We start from the raw sequence: 26,448 nt of genomic DNA, 5'->3' as shown, positions 1-26,448 counted from the left end.
GCGAACACTGCGGTTTGAGAAGAGCCCACCTCCATGTGAATGCGTGCGTGCTCGCCACCCTTCTGTTGTTCTCTCACCAGAGCGTGCACGCACGCGTTTATCCCCACCTCTCAATGTATTTCCAGCGTCTGTTGGACTTGTAAAGACACCGCGTCGGATTGCGAATACAGATGGAGATCTGCACTGATGTCTGATGGCCACCGGCGCACCCGAGCCGCGCGAAAGCACACGAGTCAACTATGATACGCGCGAGACACTGGCATGTGTCAGCAGTGCCCAGCTGTGCCCTGATGGGGAACTTAGAGGAACTGGCTGAGAAATAGAGTTGTTTGGATATCACAGGAAAAGCTGCCCGTGGAAATGAGTCCTGAAGAGAAACCAAAGAGGCACTTTACCAATGTGTGTCTATGGAGAGAGAAGTGCGGACTTTCTGTTTTCTCTACGAGAAAAGGAAACTTAAATGACTTCTGACCATAAAGGTGAATTCATTCTTCATTTGAAGCACTTTTACAGCATGCATTGATATAAACGGCTTAAACTGGTTTTAAACAGCCGGACCTGAATTAAGCTCACAGTGTTTTAAGTCTAAAGGAGTATACTGGACATATAGTCATATATGCATCTTGAATGATAAGTTAATCCATATGCGCAGTCTTCATAATTTTTGCATTATTTTTAATTCAGAAGCGCCTGCAAGATCCGGAGTGGGAACTCAGGAAAGGTCGGTGCTCCAGTCAAGAGAATATTAACGCGTCAGGCCGTTTTACAGAGAAGACTGGTTGAATTGTTATGTGTTTTTAACAACATTAACGCTGTTGTGCCCTTTATGTGCGTCTGACAGGACGCGGAGTCTCCGATGAACGCTTATTCTGAATCTGAAGAACAAAAGAGGGCGGAAGGTTTATTTTTAGGAAACCGTGTTGAGTTCTTTTTCTTAAGAAAATAATGTTAAAACACATTGGGTTTTTCGTTTTGGTCACTCTTGGACTTTTTTGAAATATTCATCCCCTCTTGGATTTTTTAAATGTGTATTTGATCAAGTGTGTTTGGACTTTATTATGCATAACTGTGTTAGATATAAGAAATGCCATAACTTATGTCAAGCATAAATGCTGACAGTCCTCTAAGTGGTCTCATAAATACAATTTGCTTCTTGAAAACCAATATAATGGCTCATTTATGGAGAAAATGGTGCACTTAACATCAGAATGGGGTTAAGAAGTTCCCTAAGGAGTCAAAGCAAACAGTCCTTGACTTGAGTCTTCGTTTTTGTGGTATTCTTATGTAACTTTGATTCATCAGTGAAGAGAACATTTTTGATTCATTTGTAGTAAGTCAAAAGATTGTGTGCGCTTTGGATGAACCTCTCTGAGCCACTAAGAATGCACTATTGACGTCATGAGGTGAAATAACCAAATCTTACAATCCCAGAACTGTCTAAATGCATGAGTACGTTTTTTTGTCATCTAGTTGTCAGAGCTGTTTGGTGCAACCTCCAATTGTTTCCCCCTCTTGATTCTTTTTCCATCCAAGCACCTTATTTTCATATATATTTTTTTGCATTTCTCCCAGCTCGCCTCTGATCTGAACGGTATCATGGCTTCTCCTCAACATCAACATCTGCTATTACACAACAGCGAAGTAAGCTGCGACTCCGGCGGCGATGGTGCTGTGTCCGTGCGGATCAGCGGCACCAAACCACACAAACAGCAGCGTGGGAGTCTGGGCGCCAGCGCCATGTGCAGCATCATCGGGGGCTCCAAACATTGCAAGTACAGCATCTCCTCCAGCTGTAGCTCCGGCGAATCTGCCATCCGCAAGCCAGTGGTCAAAGGTTTCCGGACTCAAAGGAAGATGCCGCAGCTGTTCGAGAGGTCGGCTGGACACATCTGGAACCCCAAGTTTGACTCCAACATTCTGGAGGAAGCCTGCCGCGAGCGATGCTTCCCTCAGACACAAAGACGTTTCCGCTGTGTGTTGTTGTACTTGGTGGCAGCCAGCCTCCTCTGGGGACTGTTCTTCATCTCTAATGCTAATCGATGTGAACGGACTGCCTTCTTATTGCCCACGGCCTCCTTCCTACTCCTTTGTTCTGTCCTGTTTGTCTTCACGTTCACCCGGTTCTACGTCCACTGCTACAATCAAGCCTCGCTGTTGCTCATCGTGGTGACATTTGCCCTCACTCTTGCACCTCAGATCCAGACTCCAGGATTTAGTGACTTTAATGTTCCTCCTTTAAAGGATGAAGAGTACACAGGCAACTTCACTGGCCCTGAGGATAAAAACCTGACATTTGAAGTCATCCGCAGTGGAGGTCCAGTAGCCCCTTGTTTATCCCCAGTTGGCACCTTCTCTCTAGGCATGGAGGTGCTTTCATTGCTGTACAGTTTCCTCCACGTCCGTTTGTATGCTTCGCTCTTGCTCGGCCTGCTCTACTCAGTGCTTTTTGAGACGCTTGGCTGGATGCACTTGATTCAAGGCAATGGCTGGAGGAACTCCTCTGAGGAACAATTGGAAACGCTCTACTGGCTGATCCCTGGAAGGGCCATTTTGCATATCTGCGCCCACGTCATTGGTATCCATCTTTTTATTATGTCTGAAGTGCGTTCACGCAGCACGTTTCTCAAGGTCGGCCAAGCCATCATGCATGGGAAAGACTTGGAGGTGGAAAAGGCCCTGAAGGAGCGCATGATCCACTCGGTGATGCCTCGTAGGGTGGCTGATGAGCTCATGAAGCAGGGCGACGATGACAGTGACTATTCGGTGAAGCGCTACTCGACGGGATCGGCCATTGCAGGCGCCTCCAGTCCTAAGAGCACCAAACGCAAGAAGACGTCGATTCCTCGGGGTCAGATCATCTTTCGGCCGTTTAATATGAAACGCATGGAGCTGGTTAGCATCCTGTTTGCGGACATTGTGGGATTCACCAAGATGAGCGCCAACAAGTCGGCACACGCCCTGGTGGGACTTCTCAATGACTTATTTGGACGATTCGATCGCCTGTGCGAGCTCACTTGTTGCGAGAAAATCAGCACGCTGGGAGACTGTTACTATTGTGTGGCTGGTTGTCCCGAACCAAGAGATGATCACGCCTACTGTTGCATAGAGATGGGGCTTGGGATGATCCAGGCCATTGAGCAGTTCTGTCAAGAGAAAAAGGAGATGGTGAACATGCGTGTTGGCGTCCACACGGGCACTGTACTTTGCGGGATCCTTGGCATGAAGCGGTTTAAATTTGACGTCTGGTCCAATGATGTCAACCTAGCCAATCTCATGGAGCAGTTGGGTGTCGCTGGGAAGGTTCACCTTTCGGAGGCCACGGACAAGTTCTTGGATGACCGTTACTTGCGAGAAGATGGCCGAGTCCCAGAAAGGATTGGACCAAGTGTGGTTGCAGATCAGCTTAAAGGTAAGATGTGCATTTCTAATGCCTAACACGTAGTACGTGAGCATGTTTCCTTGTTTAGTACTGTGCTTAGTCTTTGTTGTGAAATCGTGCTTAGGAGTACTGAGTAAGACACTTTTGGCTCTTGGCTCATCTGGCTGTGAAAAGTTTCTTTGCTGCATTGAAACTTTACTCTTCAGCCTGCGTATTGTCAGTATCTTCAGGGATTACCTGTCAAAGCGTTTTGTTGAATCTTTGCCCCTGAGGTTTCTGTGACATATTTGGTTTTCAGAACTGGTTTTTTTAGTCGTTCACATGCTGTCTAACCTTTTCCACAGGCTTCAGAAAGGGACTCATATTGGAGTTTTGTGAAGTCAGTTTTTCCTCAGAAAAGACCTGTCATTTTCTATGCATGAACATGTTTCCATTCAGTGGTCATCAAAGCAAAATTATCATTTGAAAGTGGCAAATTTGTCATGTTAGCATGTGATGCAATGCTGGCATACATTTGTTGTTATTTTAACGTATTTTGTATTTGATGCATTTCTGGCAGTTTATGAATGTCTCCTTTCATTTAAAGGGATAGTGCACCCAAAAATTTAAATTCTCATCATTTACCAACACTTTTGTTGTGTCATATGTAAGACTTACTTTCTTCTGTGGAACACAAAAAAGTCTCCACATTTATTTAGATATTTCCCACAGAAAAAGGGCTTGCATGTATATGGAACAACACATTAATATTATTATTTTATATTTCCATTAAATTTTTTGTCATTTTAGTATTTCAGTTTAAATGTATTATTTATGATATGTTTAACTATAATATTTGCACTGTAAATTATGACAATATTCATTTTTGGGTGAACTGACCCTTTAATAGCTAATAAATAGATTCAAGTTGGAGATTTGTATAGTCATTTTGCAAAAGGATTGTAATTTCCTCTATGTCCTAATTTAATGCGCTTTCTGGTCACCAATCAACAAAGAAAAATTTGCATTTGCAAATTAGCAACATTTTTTGCATGACAATAAGGTTAGCATGCAAACTATATTTGTACATTTGTTTCTTTTGCATATTTTGCATTTCAGGCTTAGCTTTCCTTTGGTGTAATGGCTGGTCTGCTCACTTATATCAAATATTGGATTCTCAAGGCATCGACATTTGTATAAATGTGGCCAAAGGCTGGCATTTTTATGTAATTAACTTATGCAAATGGTTCCTTCATTTTGTTAATAGTACTTGAGCTGAGTGTTATATTTTCCGTACAGAATATGAATGTCCCAGCTTGTTATTAATCCTTCCAGGTCATAATTACGGTTACTTAATAGATCCTCTCCATTTAATGTGGAAAGCCAGACTGTAATTAATATAAAATGGAATTCTCATTTTGACAGGATTGATAACAGGTCAAACGACTAAACCTCTTATAAGATTAGCAAAGTGGCATCTGTCCTTTACCACGCAGATTGGATTAAAGCCTATTTTTTTATTATTGTTCTTGATTAAAGAGCAACACGTCAAAAAAAGCCCCTTGCATTTTCACAGGATTTTTGACATCTTTATCTGCCGTGCTAATATCTAAGCACTGAAGGATCCCAAACGCCTGTTTGAGTGGATAAACTCAACTAGCGAAACTGAAATCGCTGTGCCAGAACAAATCTCTGTGCTGTCACCGCATCATCAGGCCGTGGCATCGCAGGTGTCTTCATAGGTCCTGCAGGTCAACCTGAAATGACGATGCGGCTGTCGCCCCTGAGAGTCTCGCTTCATTGCATTTCTCAATCAGAGAGGATTTGAGTCTCTTGAGGAACGCTGCCTCATTTTTTTTTACTCTGTCATTCCCTCTGCCTTTGTTTAAAAGGGTAAAATGGCCTCCTTAAAATGGTCCCATGGTGCTCGTTTCTGAATATCTGTCAGTTCTTCTCTCAGTTTCTTTCCTTCAGCCTCTGTTTTTGTACTGTAATCTTTCCTAGTGGATAGGTTTGCTATCATAGTGGTATTTTTGTATTTTTTATTTATTTTTTATACAGTTACATGACTCATAATGGTACAGCAAGGTTAAGTGTAACATTGCATAACAACCTTTCTTTTCCTATCACCATTGAACTCTGTTGAATTCACTGCAGTTTAATTTCGCTCGGTTTAACACCGACTGGACCCGAGGCCTGAAGCTTTAATTTATGACTTCCGTTCTTTAATCATCAACACAATGATTAAAGTGGCGACATTCTTTCCTTCATATCTTGTATTTATTTGATTGCCCCTCTTCAGGCTTTTTTTTTTCTTCGTTCACTGGCTGAAAGCTTAATTTTCCCACTCCGGAGTCATGTATTCAGGATTTATCTTACCCTCATGGATTTGCAGGCTCACTGAATGTGCTCTCCGTCGAGAGAGACTTCAAAAATCTTCCGGCTTCTCGCAGTAGCTACGTAAATCACCGAAGGAAAGTAGAGAGCTCGTGTGGAAACCTGGCAGACCTGGGAATAGAGACTGGCCAGGTCTGGAGTAAATCACACCGACCTGGACGCTAATCACAAAACTGCAATCTCCCGTCAGATGCCGATGTCCTTTTGAATTGGACATGTGTTTAAATGAAAGTGTTGGCTCTGCTGACTCTCGCTGCAAGGTCTTTCAATTTGCTGGTGAAATCAAGCTGCGCAAACCAACAAAAACAGCACACATGGGTCATTCCTACTGTGCAGTACATTTTCATGTCTATGTGAAATCAAACCAGGAAACCAAGAGCCCATCGAATCTAAACTGGGTGTTTAAGTTCAGTTTTCAGTCCTTGTGTGTTAGCTTTGAAGTTGTCTACAGCAGCCAATATGCTAGTGTACTGCTAAAATACTTTTTTTCCGCTTTTGTGAAGTTAAGTCAGATATATATATATATCACAATATTGCAAGTTTGTAAGTTAATACAAATGATTATATTTTGTAAAAAAATATTGTAATATGTTTTCAATTTCTTTTATCACAATATAGTACTTAAGTAAATATATATATATATATATATATATATATATATATATATATATATATATATATATATATATAAAACAAATTGCACTGCTTTAAAAGCAGTTTGTTTGCCATACCGTTAAAAGACCAAATCAACTTTAAAATGTAAAAAAAATTCACTTCATGGAAACTTTTTTTTTTTTTTTTTTTCTTTATAGTTATTGTTGTTTTAACTGTGTCCTCAAATTCCACCTTCCATCCTGTTTTGATTTCAGTCTTCTGTAAATCCTAACAAAAGCTTGTGAATGACATCATCTTCCAGGAAGTGATATCATTTTGGTGGGAAAACAACAACAGCATTAGCAACAGATTTGATGGATTCCGTGAAGGTGTCTCACTCTAAAACATCCATGTTTGTTACTATAAATCTAAATCTTTTTTTAATTTTAAGACATACTGAGCTGTTACTGCACAACAGGAACAACCCACCATCAATCGTCAACGCTCATGCTAGGAAAACAGGTCTGCAGTAAATAGAGAGGGAATGATAAATCTGTATGTATGTAGTCGCCTCCAGTTCACTAGTCAAGAAAAACAATATCTTGACCTCACGTGCTCTTGTATTGTGTGCAAGCGGTGAATAAGTCACTTCCACAATGCCGTCTGGTGCACTTCCAAAAAAACCACAGTCTGCTTTATAAATAGCAAAAATAAGAATAGTCATAACTGTTGCCCCGGATAAATAACACCAGCCAAAGCATCGCCCAAGGGAGGATAAGACCTGACCGTTTGGCTGCTTTTTGGAAAACAAGTGTATTTCTTGTGGCTCCATGATGAGAGATTAAAGCTTTTAATAAAATAACCTCATAGCACGTGTTCTTGAGTGTCATGATGCCATGTTTCTTTGTGCCTTCCACATCCCGTTCCCTCTGGCGCTTACGACTTCCCACTGCGTGAGTGTGCGCGCATGTGTGTGTGTGTGTGTGTGTGTGCTCTGGCCCCTGTTGTGTGGAGTGTTCGTTTGAGTGGAAATGGAGGCTATTTTTGGCCATTTCCCTGGAAAGTACCTGACTGTGCCCTGGTCCTCCCGTGGTTTCTGAGAGCTGTCCCACCTCCCTTAACATCGAGTTGTCCAAACACTCGGTTTACCAGGTATTTCAGTTCCTGCGGATGAAAGAATATGGGTCATATTTTTGTGGCCCACAATTTTTCATGTGAGCTCAATTTAGGAGACGCAGCCTGTTGAACTACAAAGTAGGTTATGACTGTTCTTCAAGCTATGCTAGTAACTGTAAAGCTAGCGTGAACATAGCTTTGCTGTTTTCAGAGTAGCTTTTGCAGTAGCAACCTACTTTTTTAAATAATTAGCGTTACTACATAAACTGTCATGACTTATTCTAAGTCTTATTAATTTTACTGATTGGTTCCCTTTATATAAATTGTTTTTGTCAAATGATTCAGTAATCAAATAACAGGTTTCTGTGACAATGACTGACTGATTGACTGTAGTTTAACCTGCTTGCTAGCTTGTTAACTTTTTAGCATTCAGCTATATAAACGGCAGTATTTAGCATAAATTGTATTTGTTTTGGTTGTCGGTTTAATGCTGCGTCACCTTAATTTAGTAACTTTTCATTAATATTTTCTAGTGTGAAACATTTTAATTTTTTTAAACAGAGTTTTAATGCATAAGCTTATTTAAATGGTTAGCATTTTAAGAGATAGTGTGGTAAATACTTAAATGCTAGCACAGTGTGGTTGTGAAATGAATGACGTTGGTCTTCGCAACGTTAGTTTTATTTTTAGCTAACTCAAAGTGTTTGCTAATTTTATTAGTTGTACTTAATGTAAATGTATTTGTTCTTCGTTGATAATTGTAATGCTATCACAAAATACATATCTATTTTTGGCTAAGTTTTTAGCATTCAGCTACATGCATGATGGTTTTTGCTAGTTTCGTCAGTTGTATTTGGACACCGTTTCGTTCGTATCTCCAGCACTGGTTAGGTCTTAGTTAATAATATGCCTTGCATGTGTTAATTTGAAAGTTGCAGACTGTTGATTGCATATCAATCAATATATTGTGAATTTCCATAAACCCCGCTGTGTGCGTCGTACAGCTAGGCATTGATTTTTGTCACTGACATGACGGTGACCTCCTATAAAATCATACCGGCTGAAAGAGCAACCACTTGGTTTGTGCTTCAAAAGGATTGTTTTTCAATTAATCGCAACAGAGATTGTAATAGAACTGCAAAAATTATTGTCTATTTACATTAAACTATATCTTCTTCAAAACAATGTGCAAAAGGCTTGGATGTTTACAGGTAAAGCATTGCAATGGTAACTCAGAGTGATTTTTAGTGTGGGTGCTGTGTGTTATGGGTCATTCGTTTCTTGCTTCTGTAGTTCAAATCCATCTTGAGGTAGTATTGATTCTAGCCTGTACCATATCCTGAAATCCAGTTATTTTCTCTTCTCTCAGTGCATGTTTTTTTCTGACTCCTTGTTCTGGTTGTGCAATCAGTTATGTTGGCATAAAATAATTGGCCATTAGTTTCACCTAAACCTCTGCAGATGCTCGATTGAATGCTGTTCAAATGAAAGCCCATGATTAATATCCTACATCCTTCTCTGTTGATCTGCAAATGACTCCATTTCCATTCATTTCACTTTCATCTCGTTCATCCGACGGCTGCCGTTGTGTCGTGTGCGTGTGCTACTGTAGAACAGCCTTCGATGTGAGGACTGACAGTGTGGCGACGTGACCTTCACAAGGAGCAATGAAGGCAATAACAGTCCAGCGGGAGAGCGAAGGAGCCATATGTAACCCAGGAGCACAAAACCAGTCTTAAGTCTCTGGGGTATATTTGTAGCAATAGCCCAAAAAACATTGTATGGGTCAAAATGATAGATTTTTCTTTTATGACAAAAATCATTAGGATATAAAGTAAAGATCATGTTCCATGAAGATATTTTGTAAATTTTCTACTGTAAATATATTAAAACTTATTTTTTTATTAATAATATGCATTGCTAATAACTTAAATTGGATGACTTTAAAGGTGATTTTCTCAATATTTAGATTTATTTTATTTTTCTTTGCACCTCAGATATTGTATCATCCTACAAAACTTTACATCAGTGGAAAGCTTATTTATTAAAAATTTATTCAATTTCCAAAAAATGTCCCTTATGATGGTTTTGTGGTGCATGGTTACATATAATGTGTTGATGTGATGGACGCCAGAGGACGTTCCTCTGCGCTGTTTCTCTCAGGCAGTTTTGGAGAAATCTGCATAATTGCACAGAAGTGCTGCTGTCATCTATTCAGAAAATTCAGTTCCCCAAACTGCAGCGTAGGTTGTGAATTGATCAACTTAGATTTGTTTGTTTATATCTCCGTGTGTCCCAGCCTCTTATCATGAAGTGGAGACTTTGACATTGATTTGGTGTTGATGGGGTGGTGGTGGGTGTTGTGGTTAAGGACTCTTAACTAGTGGTTTGAGAGTTGCCGGTTCGATCTTAGGAAGTTGTGAGATAGCGTTAGTTATAGATTGATAAATCATTCTACCTAATGTTTAGCAGTTTTCAGATTGTCATTACACTTAACAGTATATCATCCCATAAAGTCAATTTCAAAATCTACTGATACACATATTTATTGAGGTGTGTTATATAATAGGAACCAGAAGTCTTAGAAATGGTTCTATATTGCATTTTAATATGTTTCTTTACATTACAAATTAAATTGCACTACTGGGTTGTATGATTTTTTTCATGTTTTCGAAAGACGTCTCTAGGCTGCATTTATTTGAGCAAAAACAAACAGTAACGCAGTCAAATTATGAAATATTATTTCTTTTGTTTATTGTTATTACTTATTTTATTCTGTTATGGTTTTAAAATGTTTTCTATTTGAATATATTTAATAATATATTTTATATTTATTTAAAATGTAATTTATTCCTGTGAGTCAAAGCTGAATTTTCAGCATCATTTCTCCAGTTTTCAGTGTCACATGATCCTTCATGTTGCAAAAATAAAATAAAACTAAAACAAATAAATAAAAACTACTAAGATATTTTTTATTGTATATATAAAAAAAGCTACAACTAACTCAAATTTGAAATGAAAATGGAAAATATAAAAAAGTCTTTATTTTCAAAATATTAATGAAATGTTTTAAGTCTTACTAAATAACAATGTTAAGAACAAGGGGTCAACGTCTGTCTGGCTACCGCAGGTCATTTAGCAGCTGTTGCTAGCTGCACAATCTGTTGCTAAAAAGCATGTTTCTCCATTTGACAAAATGATCAGTCATATTTCCCCAGGTATTCTTGATGAGGGCAGTCAAGGAGCTAGTCAACTGTTAAGACAAGGTAACCTAAGTTCTTTCGGCAGCTGTGATGACAGCTAATGAGACAGCTACGAGTAAATACATCCTGCTGTGACACTGATTCCCAGCATGCCGAGGGAGCGGCTGCTCTTTGATGTGTGATTGTACAGCGTCTGAAGGTGACCGGAGAAGCACTGCACACCATCCTCACTGTCCTGACCTACTGACTCCAAGTATGTTCTCATAAAGCCATTAATAGAATATGAAAAATTAAAAGTGGCAGAGTTGTTTCTCATTCTGACGTAGACTCTTTCCTCTTGTCCCTGCACTGTCTGCATTAGCAAAGCCAGTGTTCTGCAGCCATGGACAAGATGTTATCTGTCACTTAGTGGATGTTTTTTCCCCTTGAGTGACCTGTGATTGAGTGTCTTGCTCAAGGGCACCACGATTGTTCAGGAGAGCCACACGTCATGATTCGGTCTAACCCGGGTTCAAACCAGGCCAGGTTAGGACTTGGTTATATATTATGAGCATTAAAGAGATTGTTCAACCCAAAAAAATAAAATAAGCTGTTTATTTACTCACCCTCAGGCCGTCCAAAGTAATATCCCTGACTCCTGACGATATATACCGAGGTCTTATGAAGCGAAAAAGTCAGTTTGTGCAAGAAACTGAACATTGTGTATAACATTATCCAGAGCTTCATGCCAACCGTCCAGAGAGATATTGGGTTCACAAATCATTATTTTGAACTGGTTTATTCATTTTATATGCTTTAGACATTACAGTATGGCACAACTCGCAGTATGTTTAGCAATTAAATGTGGTGCTCATGTATGAGAGATGGAGCTGAGACCTAATTCCCTCCTCATCGTTATCTTTCATCAGTAGCTGCTAAAACAAATGAGCACAAATCCAAAACTTAATTATGTTCTGTAGCCAACAGTGTAGCTTTGTTCATAATTAGCCGTCATTGTAAGTTTAATGACCGTGGAGAGTTGCTCCGCTATGTGAGATTTTATGTGGAATGAGCCGAGAGCGCGTATCGTTTCCACAGCTCAGCATAAAAGTCCAGCAAAAAACTGTACGAAGTCTTGAGTCAGCACGACTCTTTCTTTATCGCTTACGACAGACATGTCTGGTACCCCATATTCACACTCCAGAGAGATGTAATATTAGCCAGCCGACCTGTTCTACCCTAATCAGACGAGTCTTCAGCGCCTGTGCACTTGAAGGATCGAGGAGAGATAGTGAGCAGGTGCGATGACGTCTCAAGTGCAGTGTTTTGAAAAGCTTTTGTCTTAGATGATAATAAGTCACCTACAGGCGATCGGATGTGATCAGAGCCACCTGGAGCCTGGCTGATATGAGCGCTTGCTGCCATATAAACCACTTGGATTGTCTTTCACTGCAGATCAGAGGTCAGACGCGCTGTTTTTGACTCCAGGCCACCGTCCGCTGGGCTCAGGTGTGTGTGGCAGCTGTCGCATCCCCACGGGTCAGACCCATTTTATGATCTGTGCATGCCTAGCTAGGACATGTTAAATGTCAGTGTGTATTATGCTACAGACATTAAGACAAATAAGTGGAAAACATACATTGAGCAATCAGACCATATTTGTTTTGCTTGGCAGTTAAAAAACAAGGAAAGAAAATCTGCCAAAAAAAAAAAAATTCTTAAGCACAAGAAATTGCATTTATCAAAGGTAAAACTGATTAAGAAATATATATATATATATATATATATATATATATATATATATATATATATATATATATATATATATATATATATATATATATATATATAAAACCATATTATATAAAAAATATTTATAACAATTTTTTTTCAATATTTACAATTAAATGAGGATAAATGTTATTTAGAAATAAATACAAATATAAAAAAATGATTACTTTATTAATCATTTTCACCTGGTGTTATGAATAAATTTAATATGAATTATTTCATTTAATAAATTTTATTGTACACTTAGATTTTTTTTTTTAATTCTCATCCAAGGCTGCATTTATTTGATCAAAAGTACAGAAAAAAAAATCAAATTTTAAGTAGCTTTTTTCAATTTAAATATATTTTAAAATGTAATTTATTCCTGTGATGCAGCGCTGACTTTTCATCATCATTACTCCAGTCTTAAGTGTCACATGATCTTTAGAAATCAGTCTAATATGCTGATTTGTGGCTTTATGATCATTTATTATAACTATAAATTTTGAAAGGGTTGATTTGATTGACACTTTCAAAATTACTTTCTACATTTGTTTCTTAAATTTTTTATTATTATAAAAAAACTGTTAATATTTTAATATTTTAAACTGAAATCTTTTGTGTGTGTGTGTATATATATATATATATATATATATATATATATATATATATATATATATATATATAAAAAGAGAGAGAGCGATATATTTCACTTCTTCATTAGTTTATTTTAATTTACTGTAATTAATTTAATTAGTAATTTATACAGTAAATAGTTACTAACCATGAACTTTTAAACTGATAGAGTATATTTCTATTCTATTTATCACTAAATAATTTGAATCAGTGCTGGAAAAAAACTCTGTACCTGTCTGTTGTTCACGTCTGTTAATATCATAGATGAAGTCTAGAGCTCCATTCTGTTTAAGGAGCTCTATTGGATTCATTGACCTGATGGTGACAGGTGCGTCCCGACTGTGCGCCGGTGTCTTATGTTTTGAGAGAAGATGGCAGTATCTCACTGTAATGAATGGAGTAAATCACTGCGGCGTCATTACAGGCTCTGGTCTGTGGAAAGCCAATGTGTGTGACCCCACTCACTGTCATTTATTTCCACAGTCCTTCAGCTCAGGCCTCGCTGAAGACACTGATGTCTGGCCCTTCATCTCTGTAGAAGGAACTGAGGTGAGTGTTGTTGCTCGGATCTGAGCGGACGATGGATTTGCTGTGAAACGTGTTGGACTGTTGGCTATGTTGAGGTTATGAGATTAGATTAGAGATTTGTTACAAAATATTTCTGTTTCAAATAAATGCTGTTCTATGGGACTTTCTATGCTTTTGCCCACATCAGTCCTGCGTGGCATCCACAAAGCATCCACGCATTGATCTCTCTGGGAAACGTGTCAGCCGTGGCTGTGGAGAGGCTGGTTTCATCTGGAGCGTCGGAGGGAACGTGGGTGTGATAAATACAGTCAGAGTTACTTAGCTCTTCTTATCAACACTCTTATCCCATATTGATCCTTCCCAGATTCAGCATGCATGAACACACGATCATCCTGCTCTTCAGCGGCTAATACCTCATTAGCACGCTCTGCGGGGAGGTCACATGATAGATGGCGGTGTGAATGAAAAATGAGATGCTTTGGAGGGATGAGAGCCATGAGAGGCCCTTCTGAAGTAAGCGTGAAGCTGCACAGATGTGTGGACTCAATAGAGCAACACCTGGAGAAAACTGCACACAGGAATGACATTACATCTATAGCACTTACTTGAGACTTTAGGTGAAATGTGTCTTCTTTTTTTTTGTATGTATTGTTGAGTCTGTGGTGCTTTTTAGCATTTCAATAAATATTCATTATGAATCAGACACGTCAGAAAGAGACCTTTCTTAGTTTAAGGAGTCAGTGAGCTGTTGATTCGAGAATTAATCTGAATTAATTTAGTCCAGTTTGTAAACAAATTGTTCAGTCTAAATCGTGAATGCATCATTTTCTGATTCAGTTTAACCGATTAATTGAAAAGATACAATACATAAACAAATGATTCAGACACTATCATAGCATTGTGCAGCAACACAATTAATACTACTTTAAGAAAATGTACATACTAGTTAATTTTGCAAAGATATGTGATATCAACAGTGATGCATAAATGAGAAAAATCACATTAGTATTATGAAAACTTGCAGTAAAAGCGTTAGAAGCGAGCGAGCTTGAAGGATGAGCGTATTATGGGCTGTGGCCTCCTGTGTCTGGTGGAGGTTAAACCTCTCTGGCTCTTCTCCAGAGCGCTTCGGCTCATGCGTTCAGGAGGATTTCTCAAAGATTTCCCACAGTTCAGAGGAGCTCTTCTCTCCGTTTGTGTGCTGAAATACATAGACGCAGGCTTATACTTCCCCGAGTGAGCGCGGTGCACATTGTCTTCAGTCTTGCTGCTGTATTTAGTCAAAGGTCTCATTTGCTTCAACATGCTGTATAATTAACACATGCTTCATGTGCAATCCTGCCTGTTGTTGACTTCTCTCTCAGACAAATAGCAGTTCTTTCTCTGTCATGTCTGTCTGTTTTCTGAGTGTTTGTGCGCTTCGGCATGCTTTTCCCCTGTCTAAATGGATTTATACACTATGCAATTCTTCATTCTGATTGGTTGATAGATATCCTGAGGTGATTTGTTACAGTGCGAGGCAGCACTAAATTGATATTGATTGCTTGACATATATTATATGACTCCAAGCTTCGTTTTGTGAATTATTTATTTCAGAAGATTTCTGGTGCGAGAGGTGCTCGTTTTCTGTCAAATGCAGAGCCTAGCAAAAGAGAACTCTGGAGATCTGCCAACTGAGAGTTCACTGTGAGTGTCAACGAGGCTTTAGGTCTGGTTTTGGTTTTTCTGCACATTTATACTAAGACAGTCACAAACAGGACTTTCAGGAGCAGATGCCACAAAACACGTATCCGCGTTGATCAACTCCAGGGGGTTAAAGTTTGACTTAATGTTCAGGTTTTCTATATATAACCAACAGTGATGATGTCAGCTTATTGAAGACTGCATACTGAATTCTGATTGGTCTACTTTCTTCTACTTGTTTGCATACTGAATTCTGATTGGTCTACTTTCTTGTACTTGTTTGCATACTGAATTCTGATTGGTGTTGACTTCTGCATATATTTTCTCATTTATAGTCACTTCCATACGTCATAGTGACTGTAGTCTGTGAGCTTATTCTGGGATGAAAAATGTCTTGAGATAATTACAAAATATAGACTTGTAGTAGTAGAAAAATCGAAAATGAATCATCAAGGCAGCACAAGCAAAAAAAAAAAATATTTTAAAATTATAATTATATATTAATACATTTATTAGCTTATTCACTTATTTGCTATTCATTTTTTGAATTTTTTAAATATGTTCGTTTGAATTTATTTATTTACTTATTTGCTTTCTATTAATTTGCTAATTTGTTTAATTGTTTTTAATGTAGGTTTGCACTTATTTGCATGTATTTATGTATTTCAATCTAATGCAGTGACTAATGCTATCCTAATGAAAGTGTGATTGTGTGTTGATGGTGGCCGTGGCATCTGTACTGTATCTGTCAGGCAGCTCCAAAGAATATGCCAGCTTATTATGCCATTTTCATTGCGCTCACAATGATCCGTAAAAAGAGCTCGTATCCCGTATCTACTCACTGTTGCACTCGTATTTCGGTTTTTCCTTTCCTTATCTCCCAAGAGGCCTTGCTGCTTAACAGCCATGGCCATACAGGAGAGATAGTCAGAGCAGTGCATTCAAGGACAGTGTGTGTGTGTGTGTGTGTGTGTGTGTGTGTGTTTATGAACTGAGCATCAGCATTATCATAGAGCTCCTGCATGTAATCACCTTATTAGACCGAGAAAGAGGCCTTGTGGGGAAAAATCAATGTGTAGAAATAAGTTAGTAAATTTCACAAATAATTTAATAAATTTCAAGTAACAGTGAATTAAACATGAAATTTTGAAGTAGAAAATCTGAAATAGTATTTTCTTGTATAATGTTTTTTTTTTAATAAAAAAATCAGCTTGAAAAATAATTTTTACATATAGCTTTTTCATCATATTGGTTATCGATCATAACCTGAGAATAATTATAGTAGCATGCATCACTAACTAGGGTGTTAGAGATTGGAACCAATTATCGTAACTAATAAAGTTTGGTGCATAATTCATATCCATCGACAGACATGAATGATGCATACACGATGCATGTTTTAGAAAGATCTTGAAAACTTGAAACTGCACAATTTAATTTGCACAAATATCACTCTATTTGATGGTTAGACCACCTAGAGGAACTGCTCAGTGGACGATAGAGCAGATTTGTAATGATGGTGCATTTATTGTTTGAATGGCGAGTAGTTTGTTTAGCCCTCAACATCTGCCTACACGCTCAAAAACACGAGTGTGAGTCCAAATAAGGATGTGTTTTCCTCAATGCATGCCGTGTTTACCGGGAAATAGTGGGAGGGCTGAAGGCAAATACGCTACTTGACTTGACTGTTTGAAGAGCACAGGATTTATTGACACTGCAAAGTAAATCAGGCTCCTGCTTCTCATCACAGTCCGTTTAAACACTGTTGATTGAGGATTTCTTTATTGTTCAGAGGAATATACAGCGAGTCAATAGTTGAGATAAAGTAAGAGTGAAGCGCTATAAAGTCAACGTGTATTGCAGCGCAGATCATTTGAGTTCATATTAATATCTCTGATTTTTTTTTTTAGTAATGTGACACTATGTTTTTATTCATAATGTCATTAATTCTTGGTTGAATTGTTCCTTTAACACCATTCCCAGCATGCCCTTTATGGACAAGACATTGCTAGAGTACCTGAGAGAGAGAGAAAGGCGAGATTAAGCTGAAATCCATTATTAGCTGCCAGTGAAATGCACACACAGCTTGAGCAGCTTTCATCTGCTGGTTGTGAATATCCCAGACCCCCGACCGAGTGCTGAGGAGCGTCTCCCCGCTGTTTCAGCCCAAAATCTCCCTCTGCTCTTATGAGAGAGTTGACAAAACCTCTTGCAACATCAGCAGATGGGCTAATATCCACTCGGCCTCCCCCTGAGAGAGCCGCGGTCACTAAATATAAGCATTTGTTTCAACTGACTCGCCCACTTTCTGTTCGCTGAGAGCAGCTTCAGCAACATAATGCCATGTGTGAGGCATCTGCTAGTGTAAATTATTAAAAAACAGACCTTTGTTTGAAAAGGTCACACCACTCTGCTGGAATGACCATCTTTGCATGAATTTCCTTTCTGGTCCTGACTAGTTCATGCTGGTTAGTGTTTGTTTAACTCTGGGGAATAACATACTGAAGATGTGCTGCTTACACTCCAAAAAGATATTCGGGGGGATCTGTTGCCACATGGTAAAGGTGCAGTGTGTAATATTGACAGCTAGTGGTTGAAAGGAGTTCAAAATATTGGAGAGTTATTTTTCCCACCACCTCGTCTTCAGACTCGATGCTCACGCAGACAAAGAAAGGTGACGAGGCTTTTTTTTTTTTTTGTAAAATAAAATAAGTTTTTGGTACTTGAATATCAAATTTGCATGCTAATTAAGTTACATGTAGCATGCTCTATGCATGCTGTGCCCGTCAGCTATCTATTTAAACTACTTGTACAACTATTTCAAACTTATATCCTTTTGAGCTATTAAAGTGACTTCAGACTTTCTGGCTAGGTTTTCTCTTCCAACTGTTTTATCTAGTTTTATTTGAAGTTGTCATAACTCAAAAAGATTGATGCAAACTTAGAAGGCTCGGTTCACCCGGGAATGACAAATCTGTCATCTTTTTCTCTCCTGTATAACTTTTTATCTTCTGTTTTATATTCAGAATGACACGAGGATCAGTAAATGATGACCCATGTTTCATTTTAGGGTCCTGTTTATGAATATGTCAGTGAAGTTTTCAGCAGGTTAAGAAGCTCATGTTGAGTCTCGTTATTTTCATGCTCTTTAATTTCAAGGTTATGAAGCACATAAAAAATTGCTCATTGATTTTGACAGGCAGTGGGATAAACCGGTTTTTATTAATTAAATATACATGCTAATCTTACTTTAACCTACATTGCAAAAAAATAAAAAAATAAGATGTTAAGTTTATACTTAAAAAAAAACTATATGTCAGTTGGTTAAAAGTACTCTTTATATATATATATATATATAGTCTTGTTTTAGGCATAAACACTTAATTTTGATGCATTTTTCAAAAACCAAGACTAAGCATGTAATAGAGCAAATAATGCTCTACTTCTAAAGTAAATGTATTATGATTTAAGAATGTTTAAATGTTTGTACTGGAAAACAAGATAAAACTACAGAGTAATAAAATCTATTCTTTTTTCTTTCTTTTTTTTTGCAAAGTACATCATGTATTTTACTTTCTAATTGAGAAATCTTGTCCCTGTCCTAATTTAACATCTTGCTATTTTGTGGTTTTCTGGCAGAATGTGTATCCATCCATTATATTGCTCCCTGTTTATAGCAAACTTCAGGGATCAACAAACTCATTTTTCATCCGGCTCACTCCTTTAATAGCTCTTTGCTAGAGATGCTTGCATAAGGAAACATCAGTATTGTTACTGCTCATGCTTAGAGTTAACCACTAAGCTCAGTTTGACCATCGTCCCGCGGTGTTTGTGCTCCAGGCATGATCGATTCCTCAAATCATCTGCGGAAGACGACTGTTATTAATTTGTAAGGTGTGATTTAATGAAACAGCCATGTACACAGGAACACACCCCCACCCTCCTCTCCACCCCGGTTACTGATCCAACTGGAAGTGTTGAGATCCAACTGTTGGCACCGCCACCGTGGCACATGAGCCCACCTGCCGGCCCGGCCCACCTGTCCCAGTGCTCAGCCTGCATCCCAAACAGACCAAACAGACCAGGACTGTACTGTGTGTTATATTCACAGCTGAATTATCCTTCAAAATTCTAATTCAGTACCTTACTAGAATTGAAATTGAACTTGAATTATGTTAGCAAATGTGAAGCAGGAAGTGACTTTTAGTTTAAGAAAGTATGAATTACTCATTAGCATATTTTAGAATGTAGAATGAAAGTGATTGCCATTTCTGAAAATACCTTAAACATTGTGTATTAAATATGTTCATAATTTATACTAAAAAGAAGAAATACTAAGAAAAAGAAGAAATTAATCAATTCATTTGTTCGTTCGTTCATTCAGTCAGGTTCACTTTAAATAAATTAGTATTTTAACTAATATATATTTTATAGAGCATGGTGGAAGAACATCTTTTAATATTTTAAAAGTTATAGTAACATATGAAGAAAAATGTATATTAATAAATTATAAATGAATAAAGAAAATATATTTTTATGTATAGATATATGATATACATTTTATTTAAATATACATTTTAAATTGTATAATTGTATCCTTCTGAATAAAATAACTATTCTAGTTATCTGTGCAGTGTGGTGAAACCGTTAGTGTTGTATTACCAAATGAATCTGTTCTGATGGCTGTGTAAATTGCATTGAAAGCACTTAGATTAGAATATGTCTAATGAGCTGAAAAGTGAATGCATTTGTCTGCATAGCATACAAAAAAAATCATTATTAGTGCAAATTATTGATAGTTATGCTTTTAAGCAAAACTAAAACAAATTAATTAAAAAAAATGAAGCATGGTTGACATTGAGGAACTCTTGACATCGACCCGTTTGGCGCTCTGGGACGGGGTCAGGGTCTTCAATTGTCCTGTGAATATGGCCAGAGTGATGGACAGAAAAGGTGTGATGTGGTATGTTTCTGTGCTCTGTGCTCTTAGGGACAAATCAGTTGTTGGGTGTTGAATGGAAACACAGACAGTAGTGTGGGTGAGCTGATGGGATATTCATCATGTTGGCCTGCAGGAAGAGACCTGGCTACTGTACACCCACACAGAACATCATGAGTGAACTGGAATCTATATACCACAGTTTAATGATGAGAAATAAAGAGTCAAATAAAGAGTCGTATGGTCTTGGTGAAATAAGTCATTTTCCACAAGTTGATATGATTCTCTAGGGTCTTAATGAAAAGCAGTTTGGTTTAAATTTCTGAATGGTAGTGTAAAAAACACCTTATTTACCCTGTCGAAAACAGCTTTTTTCAGAGCACACAGTTTAGTAGCATCTTTCTTTAAATGTTAATGAGCTCTGCTGACCCCGCCCCCTCTCTTCCAAGCAACTATTTTGCATTGCTTTTATGCATTACATTACTCTAGAATTACTTCTGGTCTCCTGGGCTGAATACATTTACTTATTCTAAAAAGTGATTTTTTTTTTCTTGCAAATGTATAAGTAATAAAGTGTTACTTTACTAGTTACTTGAAAGAAGTAATCTGATTACATAACACGTGTTACTTGTAATGCGTTACCCCCAGCACTGATACTCAATGTTATTTTTGATTTGAAAAGAGAACAATCTTTTTAAAACAACTCCCTTTTTGTCTTGGTGACCAAAATAAACTGTATAAACATAATAAACGTACTGGTTTATCAAATCTCATCGTTGATACATTTTTCACTTGCCATTGAAGTAAAATAATAGTTCTGATTTTCGATTCACAAACATTCATTTAATTTCTTCTGCTTTCCAAAGGTTATTTCTTTCTTTCTTTCTTTTCTTCTTTCTTTCTTTCTCTCCAGCTGCTTTGATGGTGGCTATAGGAGCTGTAAAGTTGCAGTATAGGAATGCTGATTCAGTGAGCCACTTTCCGCACACGTACACAGAGTTTGCGCAAGCTTCGCTCCTGAGGGAAAGCCTAAAAAAGGCCCGAGTATCAGAACTCTCTGACACACTTCTCTTTCTCTCTGTGTCCGAGAAAGAAGAGGTTTTTGAAGGCAGAGACGAGAGATTGATGGGGCTCAGCCAAGACTTGCCCCATAATCAATGCGATCGATCGCTCTGTTACTCAGCTGTCAGAGGAGTGTGGAGCATCCGTTTGGGATAAATGACTTGGCGTGTTAGAAGCCTTTGACTGGGCCAGCAATTCATCTTGGCATCTCTAAAGGAATGACAACTGAACGCAGTTGTTCAGGTCAAAGTGAAGCAGCATTCGCAAACCATATTACTTTGATAATCTGATGCATTTATGTTGATATTCAAAGATAAATGGACACGGTTTTGTTTTATCCATCTGTAGCTATGCAGGTGTGAAGTATACAGTAAATTAATTGACAGACATGTTACATCCACCATTATTGTCCTTGGCCTTTGACCCATGTGCTCTTTGACCTATGCAAGTTCTTAGATTAGTGCAACCTCAACTCAAAAAAAGAAAAAAAAAACTATTTAGGCCTAAATTTAAGATTTGTGGGTTTTAGACCGATAACTTAATGTGATACATATTTGTCAATCATACATAAAAAAGGTGAGATTTCTGCACTTAAAAGATTATGGTTTATTATAATTGAATTTTATTTTATTTAAATAGTCATATTTTTAATGAAAAAAACTGTCTATTGAGTCTCAAATCTCGAAATGTGAACAATAAGATCATGCATTAAGAACGTAATGGGTCAGTTTTGATTTGCTGTTGCTGAAATAGTGGGCTAAATGAGAACTGAGTGAATCTGGAGCTGCGGCAGCACTGATCTCTGTCTACTCGCTCTCTGCCTTTGCTTCATTTTTTCCTGCAACCTCAGGCAAAATGTCTGAAGCACTGAAACGATGAATCATAAAACAGTCTCATTTAATGATAAAAGATGACCGGTGACAGCAGGCAGTGACAGCAGGGCTGATTCAGGAGCACGGTCATTGCTTATTCATCCAGAGCTGTCGCTCCATGTCTTCAGAGTGAGTGTTCCTCACCTTCAGTCAGTCAGAGTGTGATGGGGAGAAGAAGAACACATTCTGCAGCAGGACACAGATTCTTACTTTAAAAACCACTGTCCACAGGAAAGACACTGTTTACCTTAATTCTGTCATTTATTTCACCTTACATCCTTCCAGAACTGCATGATTTTCACATAATTTAAGATATTTATACAACTCATACTTTCAAAGTAATTATTAAGCGTACAATTATATTTAATGATTTCATGTATGTATTAAACTTATGTATATAATATACATATTATATGTATGCACACACATATATATGCATTTATGTATGTATGTATGTATGTATATATATATATAGCTTAAATTATGAGAACCATTTTTAATATAATCAGGTTTATTAAAATTTAAATGTGTACACATGCATACAACAATTAGTACAAACCTGATTCCAAAAATGGGACACTGTGCAAATTGTGAATAAAAACAGCAACATAGATGACATATCAAATGTTTAAACTGAGAAAATGTATCATTTTGAGGGAAAAATAAGTTGATTTTAAATTTCATGGCATCAACACATCTCAAAAAAGTTGGGACTCGGCCATGTTTATCACAGTGTGGCATGCTCTCTTCTTTTTATAACAGTCTGCAAACATCTGAGGACTGAGGAGACAAGCTGCTCAAGTCTAGGAACAGAAATGTTGCCCCATTCTTGTCTAATACAGTCTTAGGTCTTCTTTGTCACATCCTCCTCTTTATGATGCACCAAATGTTTTCTATGGGTGAAAGATCTGGACTGCAGGCTGGCCATTTCAGTACCCGGATCCTTCTTCTACGCAGCCATGATGTTGTAATTGATGCAGTATGTGGTCTGGCATTGTCATGTTGGAAAATGCAAGGTCTTCCCTGAAAGAGACGACGTCTGGATGGGAGCATATGTAGTTCTAGAACTTGGATATATCTTTCAGCATTGATGGTGCCTTTCCAGATGTGTAAGCTGCCCATGACACACGCACTCATGCAACCCCACACCATCAGAGATGCAGGCTTCTGAACTGAGCGCTGATAACAACTTGAGTTGTCCTTGTCCTCTTTAGTCCGGATGTTTTCTCAGTTTAAACATTTGATATGTCATCTATGCTGTATTCTGAATAAAATATTGAAATTTGAAACTTCCACATCATTGCATTCGTTTTTTATACACAATTTGTACAGTGTCCCAACTTTTTTGAAATGGTGTTTGTAGTTAAAACCTCTCACGATGAGCTCGTGCTGTACATCATATGCAGTAAGAGTCACTTGTGTTCTCCTCTGGCTCACAGGTGGAGCTCTTACATCGAGCCGTGTGTGAACTGACCGTCTTGTTGGCTCAGGGTTTGGAGCACGTCTGGAGATGTGACCCGTTTGTCTTCCCTGCTCCAATGTTTTTAATTATGTGTGCGGTTTTAGTGTGAGGTGAGGCTTTACTGTCTGTTAATTAGGCTGAAGATGGATCCGTGATGTTCCCATTCTCTTCTATGCTCATGCACGAGTGAGCATGAATAGAGCTGAAGGAGTAAGTCTCACGAAGAAACGTCCAGGTCATTATTCACCTCAACATACAACTGCATAAAGAAAATCAAGCCTATTTTTAGAACCATTAACATTATTATAGGCTTTGGTCTGATGACAAAATACAATATTTCCGTTTTTCTTTTTGATTTTGGAGTACAATACACTCCTCGCCTGCTTTCAGGAGAGTGTCATGCATGTTTAAAGATGTGTGCGCTGCAGTCTTGTCACTCATTCGGAGAGCTGAGCGTTTCTTTGTGGCTCATTCAGAGCGTCATGTGCCTGAGAGAAGAGGAAGTCTGCTCACAGCTCGGCTTGTTTTGATGGCTCTGGTGAAAGGGTGACACATTAGCGATCCTTTGTGTTTTTCTGTTCTTTGACCTTTTCTAAAAAAAGCCCCTGAATAGGAAACACATTTAAAGCGTCTGAGATACAGATCTCGAGCTTACTCACTGCTTGATTAGTCATTCTCCTGTCTTTTTGGCTACATACAGTACATAACAAAGAGTAGTTCCAGGGTTTTACAGTTGCTCCCGTGTGTTTGTTTCTCCTCAGCTTCCCAGATGGAGTCAGATATCTGTCTGAAAAGCGCTGTCAGTGTGATGTTTACAGTGGAGTAGGGTTGAATCCATACCAGCTCTGCTAGATCTGTATTGGTACTTAATCGATTCCTTAAGCACCAAATAAACAGTGTAAGATCTATGTGCAGATTCTGGGTTTAAAATGTGAGAAATGCATCGTTTTCCTTTTTTTGTAAGGAATGATGTTTGTAAATAAAGTTACATTGGCAGTGTAGAGTTTGATCATATAAGCATATTTCGGCTTACACTCACGATTGCCTGGATTTCAGCAAATAGGAATTATGGGCGAGTGTTACGTCACCTAATTATTTTTCATGTGGCAGGCTATTAAAGTGTCCCCCTAAATTATGAACATTATATTTATTTATTTGTGTTTATTAATTTATTTGTTTGTGGGGCTGCACAACTTGACAACATTTCTAATAATATTGTAATTCTCAGTTTTATATTATTATCCTATTAAATGTGAGTTTTATACAAAACTGGTGAATATAATTTCACCTAATAATTTATTATTATGTTCTCACCATTATGTTCAGTTTAGTTCAGTCCAAGGACATTTAGTTTGTGTTTCTTAGTTCACTTTGTTTGATTTCCACTCTTTAGTTACTTTAATTACTTATTCATCATCCTTATCTGTATTCCTGCAAACTCCCTTGATAGTAGTCTTCTGGTTTGTTTTGTTTTGTTTTGTTTTGTTTTGCTTTTTGTTTTGTTTTGCTTTGCTTTGTTTTGATTTGTTTTTTGTTTTGCTTTGCTTTATTTTATTTAGTTTTGTCTTGTTTTCCTGTGCTTTGTTTTGATTTTGTTTTGCTTTTGTTTTGTTACAAGACAACAAAACCACACAATAATGAATTTATGGTAAAGAAAAATGGCAAACCTCTTAAACAATCACAAAACAAAAGCAACTGGTGTGTTTGTGTGTGTGTGTGTGTGTATATATATATATATATATATATATATAATAGTAAGATTTTAAAATAAAATTTTACAAAATGTTTCACATATAAACTGATGAATGTTATGTCACTTAATTAATATTCATGAGGTGTGCAAATAAGGTGTATCATATGTTTGTTAGTGTGTTTGTTTGTTTGTTTAGCCAACAGCTGGTGCAAATATAATCTGGCATTATGAATGTATAATAATATAAGTAGTAAAATAAAATATTTTATAATAATTTAAATTAATTAATACATCACATTTACCTATGTTACATTTTCAGCAAATCAGTTAGGACTACTCTGTGAATGTTCATTTAAATTAATATTCATGAGCCAGGCAAATAAGGTGTATCGTATTTCCTTCAATATTTCCCCATTTGAGTGTAAATCAATGGTATTGAGTAAACATAATAGATTCAATTCAGTATTTTGCACTCTAGTTTCACTATCAGATCATTGCATTGTTCTTTTACACAGTGCCTATGTGCTTCAGTTCATTGTGTCTGAAATGTCTTGTAACTTTACTAAAAAGATTAACAGGTAGGCTACTGAAATATGCTATTTTTTGCTGTTTATTTATTTATGTATTTTTTTTGCATCAGTATATAAGTGAATACATTGGAAAAGTGATAAACTAATAAATCCCAGCACATATTTTCCTCCAAGGGTTTGTTTTTTCAAAGTTGTCATCTTGGTGAAGCGGCCAAATTGAATCCCCATTTTCAAACCTCATAAAAAATTCATGAAGTTTTAAGAGCGTTTTACGCCAGGCCCCATATGGAGCTACACACTGATTTTATGTCAGATCTGTTGGTCTTTGCCAGCTCATGTATCTCCTGCTGACAGGTGAATTACGTGCGTGAAGACGGGAACACAGATGCTTAGTTCAGACTTTGACATTGGCACAGACGTTTTTAGTTCCTCTGTCAGCCGGAGCTGTCTGAATAAAGCTGGCAGTATTTTGGTGTAAAGTGACTCTTTTAGCTGTGGCTATAAAACTATTGACCCTCACAGTCGATGCTTCTTATTCTCTCTTCCTCCATCAAGCTTCCCTGTGGATTCATATTTGTATCTCCTGCTTCTCTCCAGAAAATAGATGCATTCAGCAGGTGTTTGAT

The 26,448-nt window shown here is 37.6% G+C and overlaps 1 protein-coding gene across 2 annotated transcripts in view; it reads left to right on the top strand.

The window, feature by feature from the left end:
* LOC127955411 (adenylate cyclase type 9) overlaps positions 1 to 26,448 on the top strand; it is a 46,154-nt gene continuing 19,706 nt past the window's right edge. The window contains exons 1-2 of one of the 2 annotated variants that reach the window (XM_052553456.1): positions 1 to 479; positions 1,573 to 3,409. In XM_052553456.1, the coding sequence (XP_052409416.1) occupies positions 1,597 to 3,409 (1,813 nt within the window). In that variant the 5' untranslated portion in view covers positions 1 to 479; positions 1,573 to 1,596. The remainder of the gene's footprint in view (positions 480 to 1,572; positions 3,410 to 26,448) is intronic. The other variant, XM_052553457.1, reaches the window with a different exon arrangement.

The sequence above is a fragment of the Carassius gibelio genome, chromosome A3 (genome assembly GCF_023724105.1).
Source record: "Carassius gibelio isolate Cgi1373 ecotype wild population from Czech Republic chromosome A3, carGib1.2-hapl.c, whole genome shotgun sequence".
In the NCBI taxonomy this organism is placed as follows: domain Eukaryota; kingdom Metazoa; phylum Chordata; class Actinopteri; order Cypriniformes; family Cyprinidae; genus Carassius; species Carassius gibelio.
This window is presented reverse-complemented; position numbering and strand designations above follow the sequence as displayed.